Source organism: Lutjanus erythropterus, chromosome 16, assembly GCF_056507025.1.
Source record: "Lutjanus erythropterus isolate fLutEry1 chromosome 16, fLutEry1.hap2, whole genome shotgun sequence".
Lineage (NCBI taxonomy): Eukaryota > Metazoa > Chordata > Actinopteri > Lutjaniformes > Lutjanidae > Lutjanus > Lutjanus erythropterus.
The window spans coordinates 17,247,976-17,258,558 of NC_139332.1; the positions used below are offsets into that span (position 1 = coordinate 17,247,976).

The 10,583-nt window shown below is 40.3% G+C and overlaps 1 protein-coding gene across 1 annotated transcript; it reads right to left on the reverse strand.

Annotated features, from left to right (window-relative positions):
• Window positions 1-4,168: 4,168 nt before the first annotated feature.
• On the reverse strand, window positions 4,169-7,873 carry LOC146312916 (transcription factor Sp8-like). Its single transcript, XM_084739862.1, has 3 exons — window positions 7,716-7,873; window positions 6,522-7,163; window positions 4,169-4,959 (listed from the first exon to the last, which is right to left on the reverse strand). The coding sequence occupies exons 1-3, from the start codon at window positions 7,734-7,736 to the stop codon at window positions 4,369-4,371; spliced, it is 1,254 nt and encodes a 417-aa protein (XP_084595988.1). The 5' UTR covers window positions 7,737-7,873; the 3' UTR covers window positions 4,169-4,368.
• Between the last annotated feature and the right edge of the window lie 2,710 nt (window positions 7,874-10,583).

The following is a 10,583-nucleotide window of genomic DNA, read 5'->3' on the forward strand; positions in this document are numbered from 1 at the left end:
CGAAGATACAAATCAGCTCTGACGGTACTTAGATCACTAAATCCTCTGGAATGCCAGTTGCACGGCATTGTGGGAGACATTTGCTTGACCATTCCTGTTCCTCTTTGTGAATTGTACTTAACACAATATTGTTTACAGCAATGCCTGCTCTATTTTACTGTAAGTCAGGAACACTAATTATTATTTATTGTGTTTTATTATTTTTTCTTTTTATTTATATGATAAGGCTACTTGAGTTACAGATGGTGAGTACTATTTGAATTTATGAGGAGCGCTCTCTATTCTTATCATGAGAATAATTCAGCAATAATCATCTCATCTAACCGAACACTATGAGTTCGGGGTAACATCAGCACTTTTCTGTGTAGTTTTGCTGTCAATTAATGTGACTAGTTGTGTAGCATGAATATTTTCATCACAATAAAATGTTCAAGATTTTTTTAAAATCATTTCTTAAGTTCTTTGGCTTTTTTGTTATACACCAAAACACTAAGACATTTACATAACATATGATATTTTATTAACAATTTTATAGAGCTGCGACAATTTATCAATTAGTTGTCAACTATTAAATTAATATGCAACTGTTCTGGCAATATATTAATTGTTTGTTAATTGTCATTTCTAAAGAAAAAAAAGTCAAAAGCAATTCCAGATACTTAAATGTGAATATTGTCCTTTGACAACTACGATAGAAAAATAAATACTTTTGTGTTGTAGACAAAACAAGCCATTTGAAGAGTCATCTTGGGCTTTGACTGTTGGACATTTTTGATTTTCGATTAATCCAAAAAAAAAACAAAAAAAAAAAACATATTAATTGTCTTTATAGCTGCAGTCACAATTGCAAGCATGCAGCATGCACTGTAGCATTCAGTTACCAAGGTGCTCCACTCTAATATAAACCACATTCAGATTATTTGAAGTGGGGTCATATGAGGTACAGCAAGCAAAGCAGTGTGAAGTATTTTAGCCACCAAAAAGGGCCCATCTCAAAAATCAGTCTCCATTTCAGTGTAGGCTATATCTAGAATATTTGTACCTCTTTACCTTGCTATCAGATTTAGGAAACAACTGTTATATAAACCAGATATCACTCTCTCTCAAGCAGACTCTGTATGCAAAAACAGATGTTTACCTTGCAGGACACAGGAGTTGATGTACTATACCTCACTCGATCTGTTAGTTAGTATTTTGTTGTGCTCCCAGTGAATCCACACTAGTCACACAATAACAAACAAATGAACCGGTCAAAGCTGCAGTTGACCAGCAACTCCCATATTCTGTGAGGTAAAACTACTGATTTAGACGATAGAGGCAGGCTGCTTTGGAGAGAGCAATATTAATTATTTAATGCGTTATCTTATAGTGAGCTCCATTTAGGCTCCTAATGACAGAGCAGACATGTTTAAGTCATAGTATTTGGCTAAATTGATACAGTGCCTTACAAGGGTTTTTGTAGCGTTGGTGTCCCTCTTTTAGTTGGGATCAGTAAATAAAGCATCCTCCAGGTCTACCATAGCAAGTCAGTCATCTTGAAGAAGAGCCTGTTGAACCCTTGACCGTCATCCTGTTTCAGGTCTCAAAAACAAACTTGTTGAGCCCCTTTAAATCCAAAACCCAAAACTGGTGAGAGTCTCCCATATTTTCAGAAATGAGGAAGTGACCCAGCCTGTAGATCACTGTGCTTCACCTCCCTAATGGACCTTTTTGTTTGTCTGTTTGTTTATTCGATCCCTATTAGCTACTCCATTGTAACAGCAGCTACTCTTCCTGGGGTCTCTTTGCCAAGAGAGTGAAGCTCAAGAACTGTCAGGACCGAGGATGTACTTTGAGGGCCCCTGGCCTGCCCCCTCTGCCGACCACGTTAAGCTAAGTTGTCCTCCAAACAGACCCTTAGGTCACCTGAAGCCATAAAGACCAACTAGGCTGGCCCAGCCATTAGGGCAGTCAAGATCCGCTGTTCACAGTCCTGCTGGACCATTCTTGACATCTACCCAGCAAACCAGCAGGCGTCTTGGGCCCTCTGGAGCATGTTATTATCTGTTATCTGGCCTCGTATAGCAGATGGCACAACAGGCAACATGAGCTGACAGGCTCAGCATTCCCCTCGTAGCTGTGACCAGGACAGAGGTAACACCTGACCATCCATGGGAGGCCATGGCTCTTTCAGCTGCCACGGTTTGCCCCTTCATCAGTTTAGCAGGGAGCAGCTAGGTTGGAGCCTCCCTGCTCCCATCATTTGGCCATCCCATCATTGATTTTAGCACTTCTGTCTGAGCAGCTCAACTTCTCCTAGAAAGACTGGGTGGGAGACAAAGCCTGATCCCTAGGAGGTGGTGGTCCACAGCCAATCCTCACCTGACCATGTATGCATGCTAATTGCAGCAATGGGCTTCAGACAGTTCAGCAAACCGACTGAGTATCCGTTCCTAAAATAGGAAGCGGCAGTAGAGGATAGAATGCAACTGTCCAGACCCTCATCATTAAAACGGGAAGCCCCCTGGCCTCGCTCCGCTGGCTTTTCAATTTACAATGCCTGAGTGCTCCCAGTAATTAATTAGCAAGAAAGGTGAGGTGTTTGCCTCCTCTGAAGCACCCAACATAGACTACACCCGATTCAACAGCTCCTGCCCTGCCAGCTTGGAGGCGGAGGACTGGGTAGTGGATGGGGCTGTCACTGCAGGTCACTACCCTCGGCTGTTTTGCTCTTCCGGTTGCAGCAGCCCAATGAGAGCAGCTCGACGTTTGCAAGAAAATTAGCCCTAGCCTCCCCCACTATAGCCATTATAGAGATTATGCATATAGTGGCACTAATCACCCCTCATACAGTCTGTCTACATTAGAACCCACTTTCCTGTAGGACAGACCAGCAAGGAACCCATTCACACACTAATGCCACTTCAATATTTTAGTGAATGTGTTCAGCCTTTCGAGTGAAAATGCCTTATTTCTACAAGCTGACACAGAAGCCCAGGTGAGCTGTGGAGGTGTGCCAGCCTTTGTTTGTTTTCCAGCCCATACATTGCATATTGAGATCAAAGTGTGACCAACTCCTGTGGTCCAAAAAAGTAGTGACTATATATAAACTGAACACTAGGTGGAGATGTATGCAAAGCCAAATATGAACCAAAAGTGAGTGGAATACATCCTTAGATCATTTATCTGACATCATTCTTAGTCAGCAACGCAGGCAGAGCTGAAATAATTTCAATACCTTTCACAGCGTGTAGGTCTCATTTATACCCAACTTCACTGAAATATGTAATTCATTTTATTTAATGGTGCATGTCTGTTCTAAAGCAAAGGTTCACCAACGTTTTCATGCCAAGTACTCCCAAAGTTGATGCACATTAGACCATGGAATCCTAATTTGAGAAGATTTTGTGTTAATGAATCCCCTCTGAGTATTTTTTTTTTTTTACATTTTTACAATTTTACATTTCAATATTTTAAAAAGTCTTCACAGTTAATGAATGATCAAAATCAGTCAGTCAATCAAAATGGCCAAAGTTGTTTCTTTCCTTTTGTTCCAACTTCCAAAAAAATGTGATAAATATTCAAATATTCTATTCCTTCTTTTGCTGGAGACACGCTAATACCCACTCACCTGAGACCCCTGTTGGTCCCCAGACCAGAGTTTGAAAACCACTATTCTAATTTACAGCTGGGCTTACACCAAAGATTCTCAGAGTAGATTTTAAAAATGTGCTGAATTGATATATTTAATGTGCCTTCTTAACAAAAGACTGTGATTAATTCTAGTAGTTGATCTGTATTTAGTTCATATTGAGAATAATCAAGATAGAAAACAGATTGGATTTTAGTTATTTACCGTTTCTTACATGTAACTGTCAGAAAAAAAAAAACTCTTTGATGACATATTAGGATATCAAACGCCTGAAATAAAATATGTCCCAAAAATGTATTTTTTAATTTACTATTTTTTGTAATCATGACTTAAAAGTAGAGATGTGTCCTAGCCATTTAGTCTTTCAACCAAATATGGCGTAATCTTATATTAAAATTTAGCTCGAGAGTTTCAACAAATAACCCACAGATTGATATTAATGATAATAACAAGCTACTATTTAATTCTAAACAAAACTGAGTCTGTAGAATCAATTAGGCGCATACAACATATAAAACAACACAAGATAAACTGATAAACTGTTGGTAAAAATTTATTTATGTAAAGAAGGCTACAAATAACATATAGATGAGGTATAAGGACACAGTGTTCATCCACAGCTGGAGTTCATCATAAAGTGCCATTAAAAACAAATGTCCAAGAAAACACACTCCATACACCCTGGTTTAGTGTCATCAAATGTCCACATGTTGCTCTGTCAGTGTTTATATTTGTGATTATTCCCCTGCAAGCTGTCCCTCGGTGGGTTGGACAGTCTCACGCACATGGAGTCCGGGCGAGTGCCCCGGGCTCCCGGAGAGGCTGTTGTCCGTGTCGCTGCTCCCTTTAGTGAGTCCCGGTTCCCCGCCGTCCTCCGAGCCCTCCGCGCTGTGCGTCCTTGCGTGCTTGCTGAGGTGGTCGGAACGCATGAACCGCTTGTGACAGACGGAGCACTCGAACCGCTTCTCTCCAGTGTGCGTACGTAAGTGCCGCTGCAGCTCGTCGGAGCGCGTAAATCGTTTACCGCAGAACAGCCAGTTGCAGACGAACGGCCTCTCCCCGGTGTGCCAGCGCAGGTGAGCCTTCAGGTGAGACGTCTTGCCGTAAACTTTACCACAGCCCGGGATGTGGCAGCTGTGCAGGCCCCTCCGCCGCGGGCTGGTGCCCCCCTGGCCGAGGCTCTCCGCCTCCTGGCAGTTCGGACAGTCGCACGTCGCTCTGCCGGAGTACCGCCGTGAGGAGGAGCGGGAGGACGCGGGCAGAGAAACTACGGGGTTTCCTGTCAGCGCAGGTGTCGTCGTAGACTCTGTGTATGGAGCCGGGACCCCCTAGTGAAAAATAAATATATTAAATTTTAGCATACTTGATTGTACTTGCAGTCAGACTAATAGTCAGTATATTTCAAGTGTGTTAATGATTTAACAGGGCCGGCCCTAGCTTTTATGGGTCCCACACAGAATTTGATTTGGGGGCTCCCCACCACCTCAGTGCTGTCAGTACTATTGACTATTGCTGCCAACTTACTTCAATAGATTTTTTATTTTTGAGATCAACTCAAACGTTTTGAAAAAGTGTTACCAACTAATATTATAATATAATGTAATATAATATAATATAATATTTACTTTTCTACTGTAGAAAAACTTTAATATTTGACTTTTAGAACCCCCACAAAATGTGTATTTCAAAAACTGTTGAGTAAAACTGAAGTGAAAGCAACTAATGGTTAATAACTTAATATTTTCAATTGCCACTATTTAAAATAAAGCAATTAGCAAACAAATAATAACAAATTGGATTCACAGCTCACTGTGAACAATTTTTGAAATACAAATTATTTTGGTTTCTAAACCTCAAAGATCAAAGTTAATAAAAAAAAAACAAACAAAAAAACAAAAAACAAAACAAGAAGTTAGTCATCTCAACAAAGGATTGTAGACTGGCAAAACTTTATTTAGTTTATATCAGAATTTAAGATTTAGTGAAGGCCGTTGCCTTGAAATAATGAGATTTTTCAATTTTTTTCTTTTCTTTTCCTCTTTTTTTTCGATTTTAGTAGCTGTTTTCTTACATCATACTTCATCCTTCTATGGTTTTTAATCTTAAAAGGCATGAAATTCACAAGACTGGTCTGGTGTTAATTTCCACTTTAATTTTCAAAGAAATGGACCTTCAGTCTACACATGAACTTGACATCAGCTCTGATCATCTGATAGATGCAGTTGTAATTAATTAAACCAGCAGTATTAGCCAGTCCATCAACATAATATTGTGTTTTTGTATGATTACCATTGACAATAATATCTCTGTCTCTCTCTTGGGGGCCATCTGGTGGCCACAGGGGCCAAAAGCAGTATATCTATGCTTAATGTATATGTACTAATAGAAATGATTCATTAATGAAATTAATGTTTACATTTTTTGTGCTACCTACACTTTGTACACTTTAGTGCAGCTTTAAATAAACTTGTATTGAAGAGCACTTTTTAAGCATACTTAAATACACTTCTTATTAAGTGGAATTTAAGTACACTTTAATAAAGCATTGTAATGTGTATTACAAAAGACTTGAAATTAATTTGCCTATAATTTATAAAGTAAATAAGTTTATAAAGTAAACTGATTTACCACTATAGGTATTTGCAATTTAGTATAGCTACTTTTTCGAAGTACACTAATGTACAATTTACAATATACTCAGAATAAAGTACACTGAAATACCTCTTAAAGTATTGCAGAATTAGAATACAGTATATGTTTTAGTAAATCGAAACCGAACTTAATAACATCTATTTTTAAGTACACTTTTTAAAAGTACACGTAGGACTTGCAATAACGATTGATTTCTTAAATTACTTTTCTAATGCATTAAAGTATACTAATTTTTTACCTGGACAGGTGGCCTGAAGCCGTCAAACAGGTGCTGTGTGGCGGGGAGCAGGTGTTGAGAAGCTCCGGGGCTGAATGCGGAGCTGTAGTCAGAGCTGTAGCCGCTCAGAGGAGCGGGTAAACCGGCAGGACTCTGTGTGTCCACCCAGCTGGTTCCCATGTCCCACCAAGCGGGGGACCCGTTAGTCACATCTCCCACGGGCTTGAACCATGACTCATAGGGATGAGGGTGCATCCTCGGGTAAATCCCTGCTATGCCTTCCACCGAGGAGGGGAATTTGGTCAGAAATACAGAGCGCTGTGTGTGCGCAGGGTCGGGAACAGTGTTGTCTGACGGCACAGCGGTCTGGTACATCGAATAATCATTTCCAAAGGGACCAGTGGTCACTGAGAAAGCGCTTGAGGTTTCCGTCAAACCGCTCCCGCTAGTCCTAGAGGCTCCAGAGGGAGCCCCGAGTGAAGTGAGGCAAGCACCAAGGTTGCTGGTGCCGAGGGTGCCTCCTTTCCACGGGTGGAAACCCTTGACGAGTCCCCCCGGGGCCCCATCGGACAGAACAGGGGAGCAGGACGGGCTGGGGTCACCGATTCTGCTGCAGGTGGCGGCCAGCATGGCCAGCGGTGTGCTGCCGAGCCGGGGCTCCTCCTGTGGGGAACACACAGACATTTAGAGCCGTCATTTCAGAGTCATGTTGTGCGTAAAGACGCGCAGATTATTGATCTAGTGTGTCAGTCACAGGATGTGCGCAAAACTTCCTTAGATAGATAGATAGATAGATAGATAGATAGATAGATAGATAGATAGATAGATACATACATACATACATACATACATAGATATACAGACAAGGCAAAGTGCATAAACAGACACTAAAGACTATTGAGACTAAGCTGGATTAATCAGAGACAATGCGGGAACGTATCCAGGTGTTTTGTCAGCTAACAGCACTGACACTAAAGTTTTATTATAAATAACAAAAATATGCAATTAAACTTTGCTGTCATTAAATTAAGATGAGAGGATTTCTCAGATTTTCAGCTGTGCATATTCCTATCACTTTCATAACAAATGGTTACCTTATCATATGAATATCACACTTAAAGTACGAAGTTAACCCTGCTTCCCGATTCCAACCAACTAAAACCAATAATTTAACAACTTATTGGGAAAAAAATGTTTCAACACATGTAAACTTACCCCTAGTAGTGTAGCAGCCATGCTCTGTGCTGTGATATATCCTCTTGACTGTGTGTGTCTGTGTGTGTGTGTGACTGGACGTGATGAGTGCGTGTTTCTTCTCTGACTGCTTTTGTAGTTGTAGCTTCTTCATGGCTTTGAAGTGCCGCTGAGAGCCTGAGGACCAATCAGAAGGCAGCTTCAGACCGTCTCTGCAGCAACATTTGTGCAAGTCATAAATTTTGGAAGTGACGTCTTATGAAGAGGCGCGCTCCAAAATGCTGCAAGTTAGAAATCAAAACACACACACACACACACACACACACACACACACACACACACAATAAATAAATTAATAATAATTTTAAAAAAAAATCAGTGGAGCTATTTGGTCATGGCCTGGCCACCAGAAGCTCATAAGCAATAATCACACTGTCAAAAATACAAAGGTAATGAGTAAAATGTTATATGTATACTTGATATGTTTCAACCGTCCCCAGGGTTGGAGTCAGTTTAAACATCTGATTACTTCCTTTGAAATCATTATTGAATGATAGGGCATATGTGATCATCTTTGAATAGGATCAGTAATTAGCAGACAAATGCCAGTTTAATGTATTAAGATTTGGTTGGTCTAGTTCAAATAGTCTGAACAACTGAGAGAAATGTGAAAAAAATGTTGCAGCTGTCCCTCGTCTTTCCTATTTTATTCACGTAAGGTAGCGGTTTTATCGCCATTTATGTGTGTCTTTGCAGAGCTGAAACTCCACAAGGCTCCATTATAAGTAAGGTAAGGTAGGTATGATGTAAGGATCCCAGAAATAACCTCACTGTGGTAATACATTAATAACATAAATTTTAAAAAGATAACATTTGAAGAACTCCCCTTGTCGCCACTTTAAAAAGTTTTACTGTGTTTGTCAGCAAAGGTAAACACTTCAGGCTCCTGACTGTTGAAAGTCACCTGCCCCAGTGTGTCAGCTTTGTTTCAGCGTCAGCTGATGTTGTTTTTACTGATGTTGTGAAGCCACGCAGGGGAGAGGCTGATGAATGAGAGGTTGGCCCGGTCCGTCCCATCCTGTCCCTGGGGCGTTTCCAGTCAGCCCTGGGGGAGGGAGCGGAGGATACCACCACTGCCTCCGCAATTTCATCTCATTCAAGACAAAACAAATGTTGGCTTTCAAGAAAACACCTCTTCCTCTGCTTTTCTCAGCTTTATAGCTCATTTAAATATACATCAGAGTGAGACTATATACACTGTGAGGAATGTTCACAGGTAAACAGGTGATCCTTATTCATAAATCAGCAGTATGATGACGCACATCCTGGAAACAATCCAGACGGATCCTCAGCCTCTTAATATATGAGCTAAACCAGAGAGGGAGCATTTCATTTGAATTTCAAATTTAATAAAACACCATGATTTAATCCATTTCCTTCATTTGTTTGGTATTAACTGCTTCCTATGCCCTTTCCTCATCCCTCTTGTTCTCTGATCAGCCTGAATGAAGTCTGCTGGACACACAAAGACGGAAAAGTTAATCACATTCTTCATCCACCCCCACCACACACACACACACACACACACACACACACACACACACACACACACACACACACACACACACATTTACACAGAGTGATTGATAGTGCACAAGATTAATTTTGGTGATGCTATGCAAAGACAAACTGTTCTTTCCATCAGAGAGATCACATTTCACATCGTATATTCTTTAAAAATATTTTGGCAGATATTTCTCAAAATGTATAATGTAAGTAGGTCATGTATATTATTCCACATTATTTTTAGTGGCTAATTTTAGCTTAGCAAATCTGAGCAGTTATTTATGTTGGTGGAATGCAAGCAATTTGATTTGATTAAACTACCTTTAAATCACACAGATGACCCTCCACTAAACACTGCTCTCCCTTCTTACTGTTGCTATGCCTGTCAAACTTTCCGTTTTTGCACTACATATGTGGTTTACAGTGATAACAGAGGCAGATTTAATTTTGAAATCGGAAGTAATTGTTGAAGCATGAGATCTTTGATTAGAAGTAGAGAAGTAAACAAAAGCAGCTTCTCATTTCTAACTGACAACCATGTGCTTTTACTTTATTATGACTTTATAAGACTTTGAATAACAAAATTAATTTTCTGAAACAAGCTGAAAGAGTATTTTGTTTTTAAATATCGCATTTTCCACTTGCATTCTGTATTATTATATTACATAAAATCTGAAGAGAGCACAATATCTGCATTTTGTAGTGTCAGTGTATCCTATAAGTTTATGGCAGTGATTTTGGGGGTAAAATAATCAACCTAAAAAGGTATAAAAATGAGGCATTACAACTTTTATAGTTGTCAAACGGTTTCCAGACAGCTGCAAAACATTAAACGTCTCACTCAACTCTTCTGCAGCTGTAGTTGCTGCTTTGTGTGGAGCCCACTGCTCCCATTATCAGTAAATTTGAGTTAGTAGAGTTTGAAAAGGTTTTAAAAGTCAGTTATGGTAATTCCTTATGACAGAATCACATTAAAATGAGGTCTAGTATTATTCTATTTGGGTGGCACACTAATACATGTGTACTCACCAGCAGGACACAATCACAGGGTCCCACACTGCTTGCTCCTGTTTTACCCCCGCAGCCTGAGGCATGGTCGCATGCACAGGTGGAGTTTACAGTAGGCCATCTTGCCATCCTCACGAGCCACCCAAACAGCTGTCCCTCTTTTAGATGCATTCTTTTCCCACACTGAAAGTGTGTTGTGTGTGTGTCTTGTGTGTGTGTTTGTGTGTGGTTTAAAGGCCTCCCAGTGAAACCCTGTCTGAGCCCCAACCTGTTCCTTTGGCGATAATAATGACCACATTATCACGCGCCATCGAA

Coding starts and splice junctions, on each gene's coding strand:
- LOC146312916 (XM_084739862.1), bottom strand. CDS start 7,736: ATGGCTGCTACACTACTAGGG. Junction 7,164..7,715: donor TGGCTGCTACACTACTAGGG/GTAAGTTTACAT, acceptor TGTTCCCCACAG/GAGGAGCCCCGGCTCGGCAG. Junction 4,960..6,521: donor GCTTCAGGCCACCTGTCCAG/GTAAAAAATTAG, acceptor ATTTTTCACTAG/GGGGTCCCGGCTCCATACAC.